The 22135-nt window shown below is 42.2% G+C and overlaps 1 protein-coding gene across 1 annotated transcript in view; it reads right to left on the reverse strand.

Annotated features, from left to right (window-relative positions):
• Nucleotides 1-22135, reverse strand: part of pla2g15 (phospholipase A2, group XV) — a 46006-nt gene that overhangs the window by 4527 nt on the left and 19344 nt on the right. Inside the window, exons 2-5 of the mRNA XM_043707167.2 lie at nt 21927-22083; nt 8160-8278; nt 2057-2155; nt 196-420 (exon numbers count right to left, since the gene is read on the reverse strand). Coding sequence (XP_043563102.1) covers nt 196-420; nt 2057-2155; nt 8160-8278; nt 21927-22083 — 600 coding nt within the window. The remainder of the gene's footprint in view (nt 1-195; nt 421-2056; nt 2156-8159; nt 8279-21926; nt 22084-22135) is intronic.

Genomic DNA, 22135 nt, shown 5'->3' on the forward strand with positions numbered 1-22135 from the left:
TCTTTCTGGATACAGTTGACTCTGCCTCAACCATCCACTGCCACTTAGTAACCATCGTACACCCCAATATATAATATTTTAGTCTGACCACAAATGAAATTAAGACTCCTGCTAACACACTTGATTCATAATGCTAACAATGAGGATCGCCACAGGACACTTTCATTTTTCTGGATGACTGATCTCATGACCTACCTGTAGCCAGCACTCGCAAAGTCTTCGACACACCTCCCCAAGGAGCCCCCAGTGCAAAATAACATTTAATATACTTGTCTTTCCACTCCTGGGGCTGATGGTTGAGGAAGTAAAGTGTGTAGAGGTTTCCCATGCTGTGTGCAATCAGGACAACAGGGCTACCATACTGTTCATACATGGATTCAATCATCTTCTGCAGCTCTTTAAAAAATGGGCCATTTTCATCTGGGGATTAAAACAGAAGGGAGAATGTACTGCGCTGTTTGAAAACAAACTGACCTTTTTCTCAGGCCTTCCAACAAAATTGACCTCAGAAATATTCTCTCAAAAATAATTGTCTTATTTCATTTTAACATCGTAATGATGTGTAAACATTAAAAAAAAACGATGTTAGCTCCACCAATCTATAAAAATACATCAAGACAAATGCATAACAATATTTAAATATTAATAAAATACACCCAATTGGTACCTTAGTGCAGGGACAGAAGTGAACAAATTGATAGAAGCAACAATGGATGTTGAGGTAATGTGGGAGATAGAAAGGTATCACAAACCTGATCAACAAGAGAAACATTTTGAAAAGATTTAGAAGTGCCTTTCAACAATGGTGGAGGGAAGTTGGGAAGGTATGCAGAAAACATCAGTGTTGAAAGACCACAAAGCACACCAGGCTTAGTGCAGGCAGCAAGCTTAGATGTACACAAGTCCTTGTAGAGGAGGACTTTACCTGTCTGCCAATATGTAGAATTTAATGAATGGCTGAATTTTGAACATTGCTGATTTATGGAAGGAGAAAGAAGAGTCAAGCAAGACAAGAGCAAAGCAAAATCTATCGATGGCAAAATGGATTTCAGTCGCAGTGACTAGGGTGGAGGGGGAGGCGGAATTAAGAAATATGTCAGTTGCTAATGTACCAATTACATATCTTTACAGATTTCAAAATAAAGGCAGAACAGTGTTGCTGACTGGGGAGGTTCCCTTGATTTTTCTCAAATTGCGAGATGCACGTAGGAATTCCTCCCTGATACCGAGACTGGTGAATACACTGCCAGGGCTGTCACTACACAGGCTGGAGAGAGACAGGGCAAAAGAAAAGCAGAAAAAAGGTCAAACAGGCACCACTGAAATGAAGCAGTACTCAATGTCACCTGATTTTCCCTCTGAAAATTCAGTAAACCATGTTTGAAGTCCAGAATTAATCTCCTGGTCTTTCTAAAAAGAGATTAAAAATCTGCCCTATGTCTAAAAACACCTATAGAAAGAACATTGCCAAACTCTCTGATCTCATTGGTGGTTTGGACAGAATGCTTCCCTTGACCTATGACACAATGGAAAAGGTTTTACAGTTTGATTAGATTAGATTCCCTACAGTGTGGAAACAGGCCCTTCGGCCCAACCAGTCCACACCGACCTTCCGAACAGTAACCCACCCAGACCCATCTCCCTCTGACTAATGCATCTAACACTATGGGCAATTTAGCATGGCCAATTCACCTGACTGGCACATCTTTGGATTGTGGGAGAAAAGCGGAGCACCCAGAGGAAACCCACACAGACATGGGGAGAATGTGCAAACTCCACAGACAGACAGACAGTCACCCAAGGCTAAAATCGAACCTGGGACTCTGGTGCTGTGAGGCAGCAGTGCTAACCACTGAGCCAACATGCTGCCCTTTAAATGTTTGATTTATCTTGAATGTTTGCACCAATAAAAAATAATAAATCAATCATAATAAACTATTTTGTTCTGAAGCACATGCCTGGTTACCTCCACCCAACTAGCCAGGAATTTACCAGAGGGAGGATGCACTCCTCCTTCTAAAACCCTACAGCCTGAGATGCACACTTCTTCACTTACTGGGTGCCCGGCGCCAATCATAGGGAGCACCTCGGACATCTTCGTCTCTCAAGTAACCCCATTCCACCATAGACTTCACCAGAGTATAGAAGTAAATCCCTGTAAAACAAGAAAGAGACAGTGACCCAGGTGGAGGCCAGTTACTGTTTAGTTAAGCAACATTTGTCCTCAGTTCTGTAGTAACTCCAGTACATTTCTGCAGCCTTTAATTGGATTCATCACCAAAACAAAACAAAAACTCCTTGAGATGACAGAGATTGAGAGAGAGATAAAGGGAATTTATTTTGGCACAAGGGGCTAAGAATCTTTGAATATTTTTAAGGAAGGGGTAGATATTGACAAGAGGGTGAAAGGTCATTGGGAGTTTAAGGGTCGAGGGGCATATTCCTGCTCCTAATTTGTACATACATAAGATGTGAAGTCAATTGTGGAATGCAGAAAATTGACCAGGATTATTTCATGGGAGTTAGTGGGTTGAAGGTATCTTCACTGTGAAGACCTTGCTGAAGATACACACTGCTAATGACAGAATTGAAGATGAAACAGTAGAGATCAGTGACATCTATACTTTACCCCTCCCTTATCTATAGGGAGAATAAAGCTGCTTGGTATGCAATTTTAACAGCAGAAGTTACTGCACTGTGGGTTCTATGTCCCTCAAAATGGCACCTTGGGTGCAAAATGCAACTCATTTTGCAGTCAAATTTTAAGTGTGTTGCTGCTCAAAATAATTTCCATTTCTTTGAACTTAATCTGCCAATAATTAATATAAGCAGGCAGCCTCACAGTGTGGAATTGTATATAAATAAATACATCGAAAACTTCCTTGATGTTATTCAGGTGGTAATTTGGTGCAGTTTGATTAATGGGTCAATCATAAAATGTTTGCATTTTTATGGGATGGGTGGGGGTGGGATAAAGAGTCCAGAACTAGAGGTCATAAGTTTTGGCTGAGAAGGGAAAGATTTAAAAGGGACCTAAGGGGCAACTTTTTCATGCAAAAGATGGTCCGTGTATGGAATGAGCTGCCACAGAAAGTGGAGGAGGCTGGTACAATTACAATATTTAAAAGGCATCTGGATGGGTACATGAATAGGAAGGGTTTAGAGGGATATGGACCAAGTGCCGACAAATGGGACTAGATTAATTTAGGATATCTGGTTGGCATGGACGAGTTGGACTGAAGGATCTGATTCTGTGCTGTACGTCTCTATGACTCCAGTGGAGTTCTGCAGTGGTCAGTGTTGGGACCACAGCTATTCATTTGGTATGGTAACAATCTGGATAAAGGAATGGAGGGTATTTTTGCCACATTTGCAGATGACACAAAGATAGATTGAGGGATGGAGTTTTGAGGAAGAGGGAGGCTGCCAAAGGACTTGGACAGGTTAGGGGAGTGGGAAATCAATGGCAAAGTGAGAAGTTAGGAACTTCAATAGGAAGAAAAAGAGACAGACTATTTTCTAAACAGGGAAAGGCTTCAATAATCTGAAGTACAAAGGGACTTAAAAGTCCTAGTTCAGGATTCTCTTAAGGTTAACATGCAGATTCAGTTAGGAAGGCAAATTCAATATTAGCATTCATTTCGAGAGGGCTAGAATACAACAGCTGGGATGAAATGCTGAGACTGCATAAGGCTCTGGGTCAGAGCACGTTTGGAATATTGAGAATAGTTTTAGGACACTTATCTAAAGAAGAATGTGCTGGCATTGGAAGGGGTTCAGAGGAGGTTTAAAGAATGATCCTGGGGATGAAGGTCTTGTCACACGAATAGTGGTTAAAGGTCTGTATTCGGAGTTTCAGAAAATGAGGAGGATCTCATTGAAACTTTCAGAATATGAGAGGCCCAGAGTGAGCGGACATGGAGAAGATGTTTCCAGTAATAGGAGAGACTAGGACTTGAGGGCACAGCCTCAAATGAAGGGATGACCTTTCAGAACTCAGAGGAGGAGGAATTTCTTCAGATAGTGGATGTTAAACTGTGGAAGTCATTGCCACAGAGGGCTGTGGAGGCCAAGTCATTGAGTGTATTTAAGACAGAGATAGATAGGTTCGTGATTAGAAAGGGGATAAAGGCTTACAGGGAGAAGACAGGAGAATGGGATTGAGAAACGTATCAGATTCTATTGAATGGTGGAATAGACTTGATGGGCCAAATGACTTAATTCTGCTCTTACATCTTTTGGTCTTTTAGAATTGACTGGTGGTCACTCTTAGCGATACTGTCATGGACAGATGCACCAGCAGCCAACAGGTTGGTAAAGACGAGGGCAAATATCTTTCCCCTTTTGTTGGTTTCCTCACCAGCTGCTGGACAGGGTCTGCTGCAGGTATGTCCTTTAGGACACGACCAACTTGATCAGTAGTATTGGTCCGAGCCACTCTTGGGTGGTGGACATTGAAGATCCACCACCCAGAATACATTCTGCACTTTTGCCACCCTCAGTCCCTGTGTTGTTAAACATGGAGGAGCAGCAATTCATTAGCTGAGGGAGGATGGTACGTGGTAAACAGGAGGTTTCCTTGCCTGTTTAACCTGAAACCACAAGACTTCATGTGGTCTGTAATCAATATTGAGGATTCTCACAGCAACTCCCTCCTGAGTGTACACCACTGTGCTGCCACTTCTGGTGGGACAGGACATACCCAGGGATGATAATGGTGATGGTCATTCTTGGACATTGAGTGTAAGATATGATTATGCCAGCCTGTTGCTTGGCTAGTCTGAGACAACTCTCTCAATTTTGGCACTAATCCCACCCCACCCCATCGTCTGCAAGATTTGTTGTATTCAAAACTATGAGGCGTTCTGATGGGACAGATGACAAAAAAAATATTTTCAGTGGCAGGATAACTGACGACCTAGAGGACAGAGATTTAAAATAAATGTCAAAAAAAAGCGAAGAGGGAAAAAAAGGAGGGGAAAAGATCTTGATGTGGATCTGGAAGACCCTTCCTGAAAGGGTAATAGAAGCAGATTCAACCATTTCCAAAAATTAAACAAATCCTTGACTTAAAATAAATTTAGTCAAACAAAAAGCTATTTCAAAACAATTGGAATAAACAGAATGGACTGACTGGCCTCTTCCTGCACTGAGAGAGATTCCACACAAAGACTTTCTCAAGCTTCTCTTGTTCTGTCTAATTCCACTGGAAACCAAGCCTGTAATGCATTTTGACAGGAATTACCCCCGGGGCCCGCTGCCTCCCCAATGTTAATGTGTGGCTTGATAGAGCTTTGGGACTCAGCCACAAAAACCTTTGTTCGTCACAACCTCATGACTGCTTTCACAGCTGTGACACACCAGGCATGCACAGAAGGAATTTGTGTAATGGGGCAGTGAGTGATCTGGAAAAATACTTGACTGATTTGCAAATGGACATACAGGGTATATTAGAACAGGTGATCAATAGCTTGGTTAGGTAGATGGATCTTAACTATCTTGATGGAGGGGCAAAAAGGTAAAAGAGCTGGAAAGGTTTAGGGAGGATCTCCAGAGTCGAGGGCAGCTGAAGGAAGGAGAATCTATAATAGCAAAGATATCCTAAGTAAATCACACAGAATCTGTTTAGGAAATAATCATCACTGGCTAAGACAAACATGTTTAAAACATGAAGTATATGCAGAAAACAAATCTGAATGAAATATGACCATGCGATGTGGATAAACAAGAATGCCTTTTTAAACTGTGTATAACTAGGTCAATCAATGTCATAAATGACGCTGGCATTCTACAATTACAGCAAAGCTTCTGCCTTTGTGCCTTCAATAGGTGCCTACTTACTAACTCAGTGGATTATTTCATGTGGTCCCTCTCGGCTATTCTCTTCTCAAGTCGGTCACCACTATTCCATTTGGGTCAGCTGCTTTCTATCCTGATTTGCTGATACTTACATCTTTGTTCTGATTGATTGGATTCTATTCCTGGAGAAAGTGAGGACTACAGATGCTGGAGATCAGAGCTGAAAATGTGTTGCTGGAAAAGCGCAGCAGGTCAGGCAGCATCCAAGGAGCAGGAGAATCGACGTTTCGGGCATGAACCCTTCTTCAGAAGGGCTTTCCTGAAGAAGGGCTCATGCCCGAAACGTCGATTCTCCTGCTCCTTGGATGCTGCCTGACCTGCTGCGCTTTTCCAGCAACACATTTTCAGCTCTGGATTGTAATCCTACCAACTTTGTTTCTGATGACAGCCTTGGCTCAACGGTTACCTCTCAGGCAGTAGGTCTTGGTCCAAATGATACACTAGATATTAAAACAATCTTCACTGCCACTCTGGTTCAGTACTGAGGGGCTGCTACACTGTCAGAGGTGCTTTGTTTCAGATAAGACTTTAAACAAAGGCTCTATTTGCCCTCTCAGAGGAGCACAAAAGTTCCACATAGACGACTTCAAAGATAAACACTAAAGCTTAGTGTGTTGTGTAAAAAGGCATTAGGAATGTGGAGCATCGTTGCGATATCACATCACTGTGTATGACTGGGCAGCTGCACTTGCTGACATGAAGGAGCACATGCATTAGCAGCAATGGGTCTCAAATGTAAATACACATCACTATTAATTGGCATGTTTAATGCTATTTCAATGAAGAGTATATCAGTCAGAGTGTAAAATAAAATACAACTTTTATTTAACTTTTAAAATCGGCATAACAACATACTCACTCGGTAATAACTGGCGGTGTGTCAGTCACAAATGCCAATTAAATGTACAATTTTAACAAATAAGGATAATGGTGTTTAGTGGTGATATACATTTAGGGTGAAACAAAGTGCAGTTTTTCTTTTATTGTTCTCTAATCTGTTTGACATTGTGCGCCTCTGTGTGATATGTTGGTGTCAGCAAACAGATCCTAAACAGACGTAGTGGATGGAGTTAGGAAACACTAGAAGAAAAGGACCTCTTGTGATGTAGTCAGAGTGCCCTATTTCTGGGCTAGAAGACCATCTGTTCTAGACATGCATAATACCAGTTTGATTTAAAAATATCTATATGAGAAGGAATACCTGGTACTATGCACCAGACCACACTATAACATAGACATGAACACACAAAGACAGATTAGTCCCTTCCTAATGTAATTATAAGAAAGAGCCTGGTAATATCTATAATATTAAATATTCTTGTATATGGTGATCAATGTACAATAGAGTTACTTTGAAGTCTCAGCCTGAAGACAATGCTTGACTTTGCTTTCTCCTCAACAATCTGATCCCAAATGCAGTTAATTGTCAATTGTGCACTCCACAACCACCTGATGAAGGAACGACGCTCCGAAAGCTAGAGCTTCCAGTTAAATCTGTTGGACTATAACCTGGTGTTGTGTGATTTGTAACTTGTTTCAATGGCTCTGTGACAGTATGTTAAGGTATTTACTTATTGGGCAAGCTGCAGTCCGCACACTTGTCCCTTGGATTCCCTTGCCCTTTGGTTCTTTTCCCTCAGCTTCACACTTGACTTTCCTGGTCGTTATCACTCCAGCTCTGAATCTTGCTTCCAGTTCTACATTTTATACCCAAAAAACCCTAAAATAAACTAAAACTGTGCAGAATCATTTCATGGTCCACCGTAGCCAACACTACAAACACTGAAGAATGGTATCACACATGTCTTTTTAAAGCAGCACTAGTTAAAGAGAACCTGAAAAGCTATTGGAAAGTTTCAAAATTATAGGTTAGTCTCCAAAACAAAAGACTTGCTCCATGTTAAGAATTTGTTGACACTTGCACTGTTTTTGTTCATGTCAAATACACTGGTTTAATTACCCAAGGTAACATTTACTTCTTGCAAATGAAAATGTGACCTTAATATGCAGGGGAGCTTCATTAATATGCTGCCAAAAAATGGCCACCTTTATTGTCAGTGATGGACACTGTCCTTTAGATTTCCTGATGCATTATCAAGGCATCAGATCTAATGACCTACCAAGAAAACTAGAAGCTCAAGAAAAGAGACTTAGCACAACAGTGTATTTTACGTCATTGCAGTCCAAATTCAACAAACCAAGTACTTTGTCGGTCAACTCCAGATAAATAACTTTAAACCACTAGAGGTTGTCTTAAAGATTTACACCCGAAATATCACATTCATCTTGTTAAAACTGACCAACAGTCCTTTTGCTAGGATCCAGGAATTCCAGGGGGTAGGTTTTACCAAATCCAGGGATTCGCACATCAACTCCAGGTGGTGTTTGTGTGGTCTTAGTTGTCGTGTTGTAAATCAACCTTAAAAACAAAAGAAGAAATTACAAGAATATAATTGAATTCAGTTCCTGCTATTTCTTGTTCAAATCATTCTATAAATGCAAACATTACTGGTAAAACCAGCATTTACTGTCCATCTTCAATTGTCCTTATGAAGGTGGCGATGAACTATCTTCCCAAATACAACTGGGTGACTTGCAAAGCCAGTTCAGAGGGCATACAGGCTGGGTAAGGACAACTTAAAAAAAGGACAAGTCAATCAGAAGGGGTTTTATGTCAATTACTTTTATAATAAAGGATAAACAGATGACATGAAACCAATTGAAGTGAACTCTGCATCAAGTGAAATTGAAGGTCCTAGTTTCATAGTCGTAATTGTTAAATCACTTAATCTGAAATGTAATTAACTGAATTGAAATTCTCCAGCCTTCATAGTGGGATTTTAACTCTTGTCTCTGGGTTACAAATCCAGTAACATAACCACTATGTATGGGGAGGTGGATGTTTTGTGGTAAGGTCACTGGACTAACAAGCCAGAGACTCAGGCTATTGGGCTGGGAGATGGATTTAAATGTTGCAACCAGTGGAGTTTAAACTCAATTAATAAGTCTGGAATTATAAAACTATTTTCATGGTTATTGTAAATAATTGAGAAAACCCATCCAAAGCATTAATGTCCTTTACGAATCAAAACCTAAGGTTACCTGGTCTGGCCTACATGTAACTCTAGACTAAGCAACATAGTTGGTGCTCAACTTACCCTCTAAAGTGCCTGAGATAATTAAAGGGAAATTAGGAATGGGGAACAAATGCTGGTGAAGTTGCAAAAAACAAAATTAAGAAAGTGTTATTAGACCCTAGCAGGTCCTCCCAATTGCTCTCTCATTCCATGCCATTGCCTCCTGCTCAATTCTAAAGTTTGCAGAGGCCTTCAGTCCTGTGCACACACATCAGATTGCCAAAGCAAAGTTCACTCTTTTCCCAAAGCACTAACTGAAAGCCTGTCAACAGTATTGCAGCTGACATTGATAAGTTTCATGAGAGCATCTTGTCTCTTATTTCAGATAAGATTCTACTTGAAGCCACTTGGTTAACAGTGCATGGCAAACAACAAGTCAGATCACCTGTTCTGTCAGTCATCCCCATCTGAAAGTCACCTTCAATCTCACTTGATGCAGAGTTTGCTTCAACTGGATTTATAGCACCTGCTCATCCTTTATAACAAAAGCTCTGAATCACTCCATATCCAAAAAATGTAATTTTATGAATGAAAATCTTACATCTGGAAAGAAAGATCTTGCATAACATGTTATTGAGGAGGACGACTGTTTATTCAACTGGTGATAAAACAACAATTCCAGTATTAGAATTCTAGAATATGATGTGGAGGAGACTGGAGTGGATAAAGCTAAAAATCACACAATACCAAGTTATATAGTCCAACAGGCTTTCGGAGCGCTGCTCCTTTGTCAGGTAGCTAGTGGGGCAGGATCATAGGACACAGAATTTATAATAAAAGATCAAAGTGTCATACAACAGATGCAAAATATTGAACAAGCTTACATTGCTGTTAAGTCTTTAATCACTTAAAATGGGGATGCAGGTTTCAAGTGATTAATATGCAAATCCCAGAATTTCTTTCAAAGCCACAGCCTCAAGATAACTTAATGTTTTATTTAAAAAAGTTACAAATGGAATTGAGGACTAAATTTGCATCCCAATATGCTAACAGTTTCATGCACAAAGTTCTCCCAATAGCACTATATACCAAATATATTGATGACATCTTCTTCCTCTGTATCCACGGCGAGGAGTCACTGAAACAACTGCACAGTCACATCCCACCATCAGACTTACCATGGACTACTCTTTTGAATCAGTCTCATTCCTGGGCATATGCATCTCCATCAAGGATGGGCACCTCAGCACCTTACTTTACAGCAAGCCCATGGATAACCGCACAATGCTACACTTCTCTAGCTGCCACCCTAAACATATTAAAACAGCCATTCTCTACAGACAAACTCTACACATACACAGGATCTGTTCAGATGAGGAGGAACATGACAGACACATGAAGGTGCTGAGGAACAGGATATGATGCTCAACTCATCAATTGCCAGTTCCAACATGCCACAGTGAGAAACCGTAATGACCTCCTCAGGAGAGAGGCATGGGATGCAACCGACAGGGTACCCTTCGTTGTCCAGTACTTCCTGGGAGCGGAGAAACTATGCCATGTTCTTCACTGCCTGCAACACATTATCGATGAGGATGAGCATCTCACCAAGATCTTCCCTAAGCCTCCATTCCACATCTTCAAACAACTGCCAAATCTTAAACAGGCCATTGTTCACAGTAGACTGCCCAGCCTTCAGGACAACATCGACCACAATACTATCCAACACTGTCATGGCAACTACTGCAAAAATGTGTCAAGAATGTCGACATGTACGTGGGGACACCACCCACCACGTACATGAGCAGGTACTCATGCATTTTGGCCAACGTTTTCTATCTCATACGCTACAGGCAAGAATGCCCAGAGGCAGGGTATATTGGTGAGACCAGACAGATGCTACAACTGATGAACGGACACCGTACAACAAATGCCAGACAGGGATGTTCCCTCCCAGTCGGGGAACACTTCAGCAGTCAAGGACATTTAGCCTTGGATCTTTGGATGACCATCCTCCAAGGCCGACTTTGTGAAATGCAAAATGGCCGAGCAGAGGCCTATAGCCAAGTTCGGTACCCATGAGGAGGACCTCAACTGGGAGGACCTCAACTATATACTCACACACAAGCACATATACTCATGATCACACTCACACAGACCCTCTCTCCCACACATATATCTCGTCATACTCGCACACACACACACATACACTCACACATATATCTCGTCATACTCGCACACACACAAGTCAATGGGATGAATTTGCAGATTTGTATTTGCAAATTCATTCTATTTTGTTCAAAAAGTACAAAATCTGTAGGCAGTCAGTCCATGTGACATTTTATAAAGTCCTACTTTGGAAAAAGAAACAGTCTAACTCAAGGTTGGGATACAGACAGACTCTAACTTTACACCTTTAACGCATTGTCTGAGCAGAGATGTCACTTTTTAAAAAATAAAACCTTAAGTCATCTTGGGGCTGTGACTTCAAAGAAGTTCTAAGATTTACATATTAATGATTCAAACCCTGCATCCCCATTCCAAGTGATTAAAGACTTATAGGTTTGTTCAATACTTTGCATCAGTTGTATGACACTTTGAACTTTTACTATAAATTCTGTGTCCTATGATCCTGCCCCACTAACTCCCTGACGGCGGAGCAGTGTTCCGAAAGCTTATACTTTCAAATAAATCAGTTGGACTATAACCTGTTGTTGTGTAATTTTTTTAAAAACGTAATTCTAGAATAGTACTAGTAAGAAAGCAGCTGCTTCCCAGCACCATGGCTTAGGTGGTTAAAGCACCTGATCCTGGTTCAAATTCCAGCTATGTCTGTAACTCACTTCAAAAGATTCCTTGTTTAAACTTCTCTGAAATGCCAGGTTGTTATGGAATGCTGGTGATGTAGAACAAATTGTTGTTATATTAAGTAATGATATGTTATATTCAAAATCCCATCCTCTCAGTAAATGACATTACAGGAGAGAATGTTTGCACAGAAGGATACAAGTACAGGTTTGCCCTACTATCCGAAAGTAGAGCGTTCCTATGAAACCTTTTGTAAGCCAAAATGGCGTAAAGCGAAGAAGCAATTACTTCTCTCGAAAAAGTGAAAATCTTCTTCAGATTTCTTTCGATAAGCAAAAACAGGTACGTTAAAGCGAAGTGGCAGAAAGCGAACTTTCAAAAAGCGGGGGATGCCTGTATTTCTACAGAACACTCCAACTCTTCACTGTAGTTCAAAAAGGGATCTAATCTAGAAACGAGTGGTGCACCAAACCAGGGCAAAAAGAAAAAGAATGTATTTATTAATTATGAATAAACCTCTGTTGATCTCAAGGTCCGAAGCTAAGACAGGATGAGGTGATGACATAGGCAAGAGGACCATTGATAAACAGCCATTTAAAGTAATTGATATTAAGTTGGGTTTAAATGAATGCAGATACAAAATGAAACAGAAGTTATAATCTCCTGATTTATTGTGCAATGGAGAAACTTGTAATCCAATTGATTTGGTGTTAAAATTGGAACAGTACAGTAAGTTAATGCATAAGTTCCAGACTTTGTGAAAAATTAGTCAGACCACCTTGACACCCACACAGAGGAAAAGTAGTAAAATTAGTTTCCAAGACTTCTGTATCAGCCACCAATTCAAAAGGACCAAAGAAGGTGGCCACTGTTTCCTAGTTAAAGCTCAGTCAGGGACTTGTACAAGGTTTGTTTTGTATTTGTTCATGCTGCAGTACATCCGAACTCAACATTTGCTTTGTTATGAGCGTTCAGATGTTTGTGCTCTAGGACACTCAAATCCATCTTCTCCACAGCCATGAACCAGTGTCGTATACACTTGGTTTTGACATTGGCCCTTTCCACTGGTATAACAGATTTATCTGGGGAATACCGATGAATGCCAGACTTGGGAATTCCCCCAAAATATTTAAACCTGGCTGCAATCTATTCCCACTAAAGATTCTAGAATGAGCACAAATTAGTCTGCACCACATTGTGATGAGTTTATATTGACCTCTAACAAAATAATTTAACAGGCTATATAAGTACATGTGATTGGCATATTCTGCAGGTTCTGAAGAGTCTCTCAGCTCTGTAGTGGACAGATAACAGTTCCTGATGGTCATGTCTTTGGATCTCATGGATATCAACTTTCAAAATCTGACCTACGATTGTTAACATGGATCATGTAAGAGATTACTCATGTTGAAGTAAAAAGACCCTAACAGTGGGAAAGTGGTACTGTGTTGACAAAATGAGTTAGCAGTCTCTTCCTCAGAAAACTCCACCACAAACATCTGCACTGATTAGATAACTAACTGGGAGCAAATCAGCCAGTAAAATGATTCAGAATGGGGAAACTGAAGTAAGGGATTCCCCTCCAAGTGTCTCAAAGTGTCTTTTTAGTGCTAAGCACAGAGGATCGGACTTCCTCAGAAACCATTTCTTCCATCACAAGAAACGGTTACTGTCTTGCCCATGATGAGTAGATTAAAATTTCCATCAGTTCCCTCTTAGATTCTTCTGAATATAACTGCTTTTCAGCGATGCATTCTGTGCAGTCTGGCACTGTAGGTGGTCTTAACCTCATTGGAACTAAGGTAGCAGCAGCGTGACCCAGTAGCTGTTATTTTGCTGGAAGTCAATATAAACCCATCACAACATGGTGCAGAATAATTCAGTGAATTTGTGCTTATCCCAGAATCTTGGATGATAATAGAATGCAGCTAGGTCTAAATGTGACCCAGCTTTTTGTGCATCCATCTAAATTTGATACTGCTCTCTTCCCACAGCTCTGCCTTAAATGTTCCTTTATTCTTCACACACACTCACAAAAACAGTTAAACCATTTCACCCAAACCTCTCGCAGCATTTCACGAGAGCTGCACATGTTCCACACTCTGGAATTGCTTTCACCCAACCCCCCATCTCCCTGTCAACTTCTATTTCAAGCACCCCCCTATCCTGTCAGATATTTGATCGTTCCCAAAGTCTATTTTTATTAATTAATTCACTAACAGGATATGGGTGTCTCTGGCAAGACAAGCATTTAACACCCATCCCAAATTTCCCTCAAGGTATTGAAGGGGAGCAGACTTCTTCAAATGGTGAACACTATTGTTAGGGAGGGAGTTCCAGGATTTTGGACCAGCAATGATATATTTCCAAGTTGGAATTCCCAAGCATCTGTTGCCTCTACCTTCACATGGTTATGGGCTGGAAGGCGCTATCTAAAGATCTTTGGTGAATTTCTGCTGTGCACCTTGTAGATGACACACACTGTTGTTACTGTGCAGCAGTGGCACGAGGGAGTGAATGCCTAATGTGATTGGGTAGATCAAGAATCAAATGGGCCCCTTTGTCCCGAATGGTCTGAACTGGAGTGTTGGTGCACAGGCTACACAGGCATGTGGGGAATATTACATTACACTCCTGACCTAAATGGTGGACAGGCTTCAGGAAGTCAGGAGGTGAGAGTAACTCACCGCAGGATCCCTAGCCTCTGACCTGCTCTTGTAGCCACTGCATTTGTGTAGTAAATCAGTTTTTACTATGAAGACAGATATGGAGGCTAGAGAACTCAGGGAAACAAATACTGACATTTTCAAAACAATTCTACATTACAGAAGAGGAAGTGCTGGAGGTTGACAGAAGCTAGGGAAGAAATTGCGGAGCCCATAGCAGAAATATTTGTATCATCTATAAGCTGGTGAGGTGTTGGAGGACTGGAGGGTGGCTAATGTTGATGTGCTTTATTTAAGAAAGGCTGTAAGGAGGAGACTGGGAACTGTAGACTCAAGTCTGACATTGGTGGTGAGTAAGTTGCTGAAGGGGATTTTGTAAAATAGGATTTACGTATATTTGGAGAGGTAAGGACTGACTAGGGATAATCAGCATTGTTTTATGCATGGGAAGTCATGTCTTACAAACTTCAATGAGTTTTTTGAGGAAGTAACCAAAAAGATTGAAGAGGACAAAGCTGTAGACACTGTTTATTTGGACTTTGGTAAAGCCTTTGACAAGGTTCCGCATGGTAGACTAATTAGTAAAATTAGATCACATGGGATTCGAGGTGAACTTGCCAATTGATTACAAAATTGGCTTTACAGTAGGAGACAGAGGGTGGTGGTGGAGGGTTTTTTCCACAAGGACCAGTACTCTGTCCACTTTCGTCTGTCATTTATATAAATGATTTGGATGAGAATATAGGAGACATGGTTAGTAAGGTTGTGGATGACAACAAAACTGGTGGTATAATGGACAGTGAAGGGTTTTTTAAGATTACAAAGAGATCTTGATCAATTTGGTCAACGGGCTGAGGAGTGGCAGATGGAGGTAAACGGGAGGTAATGCATTTTAGTAAAACAGACAAGGGTAGGACTTGAACAAGTAATGGCAAAACCCTGGCTAGTGTTGTAGAACAGAGACACCTAGGGGTTCAGTTACATTTTTTTTTAAATTTGCTTCACAGGTAGACAGGATGGTTAGGAGGAGAAAGTGAGGTCTGCAGATGCTGGAGATCAAAGTTGAAACTTTATTGCTGGAACAGCACAGCAGGTCAGGCAGCATCCAGGGAACAGGAGATTCGACGTTTCGGGCATAGGCCCTTCTTCAGGAATGAGCAGAGAGTGTTCAGCAGGAGAAGATAAAAGGTAGGGAGGAGGGACTTGGAGGAGGGGCGTTGGAAATGTGATAGGTGGAAAGAGGTCAAGGTGAGGGTGATAGGTCGGAGTAGGATGGAGGCAGAGAGGTCAAGAAGAAGACTGCAGGTCAGGAAGGCGGTGCCGGGCTGGAGGGATTCGGCTGAGACAAGGTGGGGGGAGGGGGGATGAAGAAACTGGTGAAGTCCAAGTTCATCCCCTGTGGTTGGAGGGTTCCCAGTCGGAAGATAAGACGCTCCTCCTCCGACCGTCGCGTTGTTGTGGTTTGGCGGTGGATGAGTCCAATGACCTGCATATCCTCAGTGGAGTGGGAGGGGGAGTTGAAATGCTGTGCTACAGGGTGGTTGGGTTGGTTCGTCCGGGTGGCCCAGAGGTGCTCTCTGAATCGCTCTGCAAGTAGGCGGCCTGTCTCCCCAATATAGAGGAGGCCACACCGGCTGCAGCGGATGCAGTAGATGATGTGGGTGGAGGTGCAGGTGAATCTGTGGCGGATATGGAAGTTTCCTTTGGGGCCTTGGAGAGAAGTGAGGGGGGAGGTGTGGGCGCAAGTGTTGCACCTCCTGCGGTTGCAAGGGAAGGTGCCGGGAGTGGAGGTTGGGTCGGTGGGGGGTGTGGATCTGACAAGGGAGTCGCGGAGGGAGTGGTCTCTACAGAAAGCTGATAGGGGAGGGGAGGGAAATATATCCTTGGTGCTGGGGTCTGTTTGGAGGTGGCGGAAGTGACAGCGGATGATGCGCTGTACATGGAGATTGGTGGGGTGGTAGGTGAGGACCAGTGGGGTTCTGTCCTGGTGGCGGTTGGAGGGGCGGGGCTCAAGGGCGGAGGAGCGGGAAGTGGAGGAGATGCGGTGGAGGGCACCGTCGACCACGACGGGGGGGAAATTGCGGTCCTTGAAGAAGGAGGCCATCTGTGTTGTACGTATTTTGAACTGGTCCTCCTGGGAGCAGATGCGGCGGAGACGAAGGAATTGGGAGAATGGGATGGCGTTTTTACAGGGGGCAGGATGGGAGGAGGTGTAGTCCAGGTAGCTGTGGGAGTCGGTTGGTTTGTAGTAGATGTCCGTGTTGATTCGGTCGCCTGAGATAGAAACAGAAAGGTCTAGGAAGGGGAGGGAGGAGTCCGAGACTGTCCAGGTGAATTTGAGGTCGGGGTGGAAGGTGTTAGTGTAGTGGATGAACTGTTCAACCTCCTCGTGGGAGCACGAGGTAGCGCCGATACAGTCATCTATGTAGCGAAGGAAAAGATGGGGGGTGGGGCCAGTGTAGTTGCGGAAGATGGATTGTTCCACATACCCTACGAAGAGGCAGGCATAGCTGGGGCCCATGCGGGTGCCCATGGCTACTCCTTTTGTTTGGAGAAAGTGGGAGGATTGGAAAGAAAAGTTGTTCAGGGTGAGGACCAGTTCGGTCAGTCGAAGGAGGGTGTCGGTGGAAGGGTACTGGGTGGTACGGTGGGAAAGGAAGAAGCGGAGTGACAGGATGGTTAAGAAAGCGTTTAGCACACTTGCATTCATTGCTCAGACCTTTGAGTATAGAAGTTGGGACATCATGTTGAGGTTGTACTCTTCTGGAGTATTGTGTGCAGTTCTGGTCACCCTGTTAAAGGAAGGCTATTATTAAATTGGAGAGGATTAAGAAAAGGTTTATCAGGATGTTGCTGGGAATGGAGGGTTTGAGATATAAAAATAGGCTGGGACTTGTTTCACTGGACCATAGGAGGTTGAGGGGTGACCTTATAGAGGTTTATAAAATCATGAGGGGCATAGATAAGGTGAATAGCAAAAGATTCTTTCCTTAAGGTGGAGGAGTTCAAAACTACAGGAATATTTTTAGATAAGAGGAGAAAGATTTAAAAAGGACAGAGTCATAGAGACGTACAGCACGGAAACGGACCCTTCGGTCCAACTCGTCCATGCTGACCAGGTATCTCAACCCAACCTAGTCCCACCTGTCAGCACTTGGCCCTTAATGTTTTTGTTTTAAAAAGATAGAAAAAGTGTTTTGTGAGTGGCATGACTGCACAGGAGGTGGTAGGTGAAGATACAGTTACATTTAAAAAGACATTTGGATAATGAATAGGAAAGATTTAGAGGGATATGGGTCAAATGCAGGCAGCTAGACTAGCTTAGCTTGGGAATGTGGTTGGCATGGCTAGTTGGACTGAAGGGTCTGTTTCCATGCTGGATGACTCTATGACTAAGTCCAATTCAATTTCTGGTTGTTACTGGCCTTTAGGATGTAGATGCTGCGATATCTAATGATAGAAATGCAAGTGAATATTAAGGGGTGTTGATTATACCCTGTCATGTTACTTGTCATTTAACAGTTCAAGTCTGGATGCTGTTTGGTCTTGCTATACGTAGACACCGGCTGTTTCATTATCTGACCTATTGTAAATAGAATTGAATAAAACACAAATCAGTAAACTGTCAGATAACTGCTCACTGTCTGAAAAATACTATGGGAAACAAATTACATAGTTTGCTTTATTAAAAGTTGTTGTGTCTAGAAAAACAGTGGGGTATGTTGACTCCTGACCTACCTGCACAGGCTGCTTAGCACGGTCACATTTTAAAAAAGGCAGAAACTTATGATCCAACCTAAGAACTTCTACATGTATGATTCAGAACTGATCAAACAGGAAAGTTCTTCGATTAATATTTATATATCATTTCAAATGATATGAACTTTGGATTTACTGTACAAACAATGGCTTCTTAAAGATTTTGTACCTTAGTACTTTGGTATGCAAGATGGCGCCGGGAAGGGTGACTTTGCACACATTTCACTGTACTTTGTATACCTATATTGAGTACACGTGACATTAAAACCTAATTCTATGAACATGTTCAAATTTGTTTTTTTTTCTCCAGAAGAGGCATGTTACAGAATCACAAGACCAGTGATATGACAATCACATGAGTTTTACAAAGACAGCTCTGTTGATCAATAAACCTGCTTCTGTAATATCTTTATACTGGCACAATCTACAAGGTTGTTATATTCATCCTGTGCGTAATTAAAGTACTAACTTTGGCTTAAAGACCCTAGAGACATTAGCTAGTCATTAAATAGTCAGGAGCTACAGCAGAAGAGAATGTTTTAAGGTCACTCCTTGCTCAATCTAATTCATTCGTGAATGTTGCAGCAACAAATATAGCGTTAGAGAGCACTTTCACATCTAGGTTTTTCTGTTGCAGAATCATCCTTCATTCTAGTTTCTATAGGCGCAGAATTTTCCCACAGACCAACGAGAACTATTTTCTACAAAATATCTGGTGATCGTCGAGGAAATGAACCTTCGCTCAATGAGGAACAGAAAGCTGGTTGTGTCATTCACTGGCAAATTGCCAATGCATGTTTCCAAATGAAAATATTTCAACAAATACAGGTGATTTTCTTTGGAGCTGCTTTTATGTTTCCTAAAAGATAAAGCGAGAATTGATCAATAAGGGACACTGGTCAAACCCAAGTAGTAAATTTCAAAATGAAGATCAATAGCTGAGGTATGTTCATTTCCCACTATTCCTGATTTGTCCCTCTAGCTGTTTATTTCAGGTTGCATTTGAATCATGGACACACTTTGCAACCATATCTGTAATGTAGGTCCAGAACTCTGGCCCAGTAACTTGACACCATTTACTATTAAATATTTACAACAGCAGAGGTCTGTTTGATATAGGGACTCCAGTTGTTGCTTACAAGCTTTGCACTTTCAGCTAATTTGGTCTTTCTAATGCAGGGTGACTGAACAACAAGTGCTGCAGGGTCCGACACAATTTCTCTCTCAACCTTGGGGGCAGCACAGTGGCTCAGTGGTTAGCACTGCTGCCTCACAGGGACCTGGGCTCGATTCCACCCTTGGACAACTATATGTGTGGAGTTTGCACTTTTGTCCCATGTGTGCGTAGGTTTCCTCTGAATGCTCCGGTTTCCTTCCACAGAGCAAAGATGTGCAGGCTAGTTGGATTAGCCATGGGAAATGCAGGGTCACAAGGATACTGTAGGGATGTGGGGTCTGGGTGGGATGCTCTTGAGGGTCAGTGTGGACTCAATGGGCCATTGGCTGCTTCCACATTGCAGAGATTCCATGAACCAACATCAGTGGAATAGATAGATGTTCTAATAATTATCAGATTGATGCTTGTGAACAATTGCTGTGCACAAACTGGTTGCCATGTTTCCTTTGCAAAAAGAGATTATAAAAAGGGTAATTTACAGCAATATAAGGCTCATTTCCCGAGGAGAAAAGCACACAGAATCAAATCCAACAGGATTTGATCTGATTGGCACAAACTAACTCACTAACAAGCATAAACCAGAGCTGTAATTGATGTTCAAAAAACAAAATCAGGACAGAAATGTATTGTTACATTATTCAGGTTAATATCTCAAACACACAGATATAACTTTGCAAAAAGAGAGTGCTGGGACAGTGAGTAGAGTCTGGAGTAAAAGACTGCAGTTTAGACTAACTCAGAAGTCACTGTTAACAGAAACTATTTGTGAAAATGACCACTTTACAGGGTCAAACCATAGATAGCTTGCAAGGAAAGGGAGGCACAGAACCAAGCAAGTTAACATACTTCCTCAAAGATTTGTGATCAAAGCTCTGCAGTGAGATCCATTTCATATACCTGACATGAGCAGAGTTTCACCTGGACCTTATTTAAGAAACTGCAGCTGAATCCACCCAAATATGCCCAACTTCACTTTGTTGGATTCAGGGAGACACTGAAGGTGTCTGAAATAAATTAAGTTTTCTAGACTCAGAATGGCAGTGCTGAAAGAGCAGTAGGAGTACCTGCCCATTTGAAATAGAAACAATAACTAAATTTAATCTGAAACTGTGGTGATGGTACAATTGCATAGCTTATAACTTTAACACGAAGACATCCTGGTGAAGCATGAGATTGTATCTTCCATGAAGGAGATAGCGAGATGATTATGAATAGTCCTGTTCACAAAGTGGTTTCCTACAGATGCTTGGCCACCTCACCAGCAATGCTCAGCAACGCGACTGGACAGGAAAAAAAGACCAAAACGTCAGCCAGTTCTCTCAGCTCTCAAATCAAGAAAAGATCTTTCACACATTTGCACGAAATGAATATACTGTGAACACAGGAAACATCTGTCCAGTTGCAATGAGCCTGAGTTTCAGCACATCAGTCATTTTAATTCGGCAGCCTGATTCTGCTCTGACCTCCTTGTGCTCCACCTCCTACGCTGTTCCAATGAAGTTGGAGCTCTAGCACCTTATCATTTCGATGGGCATCTTACAGCCTTCAAAAATGAACACAGAATTCAACAATTTCAAAGTGTAACCTCTGATCTAGTAATGTCGAACCACAGGAGTTGTTGACAATTCTGCTATTTTCCACTTACGCTTCTGAGATCCATCATTATTTGTCCCATTACCATCTCTTTTTACCCAGCACCATCATTTTATCACACCCGCAAACCAGGGCAGGACTTAACAGTTAATGGCAGTGCCCTGGAGAGTGTTGCCGAACAAAGAGACCTAGGGGTGCAGTTGCATTGTTCCTTGAAAGTGGAGTCGCAGGCAGACAGGATGGTGAAGGTAGCATTTGGCATGCTTGCCTTCATTGGTCATAAGAGGTGAGATGTCATGTTATGGCTGTACAGGACATCATTGAGGCTACTTTTAGAAGACTGCGTATAATTCTGGATGAAGAAGGCATTAGCAAGGATGCTGCCAGGACTGGAGAGTTGGGGTTATAGTGAGGCGCTGAATAGGCAAGAGCTTTCCTTCCCTGGAGCATCAGATGCTGAGGGATGACCTTACAGAAATTTATAAAATCATGAGGGGCGTGGCTACGGTGAGTAGACAAGGTCTTTTTCCTCGGGTGGAAGGCAAAACTAGAGGGCATAAGTTTTAAGGTGAGAGGGGAAAAGGACCTAAGGGGCAACGTTTTCACGCAGAGAGTGGTTCGTGTATGGAATGAGCTGCCAGAGGAAGTGGTGGAGGTTGGTAAAATTCTAACATTTAAAAAAGGCACCTGGATGGATATAAGAAGAATAAGGGTTGACAGGGATATGGGCCAGCTGCTGGCGAATGGGACTCAGTCAGATTGGGATGTTTGTTTGGCATGTACGTGTTGAACTGAAGGATCTGTTTCCGTGGTGACCAACTCTGACTCTGTCTTGTGTCCCATCATAAACCCTCACCCCTGGCTGCCTCTATACTTGTTTAAAACTGGTTACATCTCTAACAGTTTCCAATTTTGACCAAAGGTCAATGACCATAAAAGGTAATTTTGTTTCTCTCTGACCAGGTGGTGCATAACCTTGTACCATACCTGATGTTGTCAATCCAGCAGTCAATGACCAGGGGTAGGAGCAGCTCCAGATTCAGCCACAGGGTGAAGTAATCATCTGTTTTCTTGGTGCACATGTAGTGCACTACACTAGGTTTGTTCAGCTTCGCCTCCAGCTGGTTCCCCAGGTCACCTGGAACTGTCAATTCCAAAACAAATACAAAATTACAACTACAAATCAAATCAGCAGA

This window comes from Chiloscyllium plagiosum, unplaced genomic scaffold, assembly GCF_037043375.1.
Source record: "Chiloscyllium plagiosum isolate Xiang-an unplaced genomic scaffold, Cpla_swu_hap1 HiC_scaffold_17, whole genome shotgun sequence".
Classification (NCBI taxonomy): Eukaryota; Metazoa; Chordata; class Chondrichthyes; order Orectolobiformes; family Hemiscylliidae; genus Chiloscyllium; species Chiloscyllium plagiosum.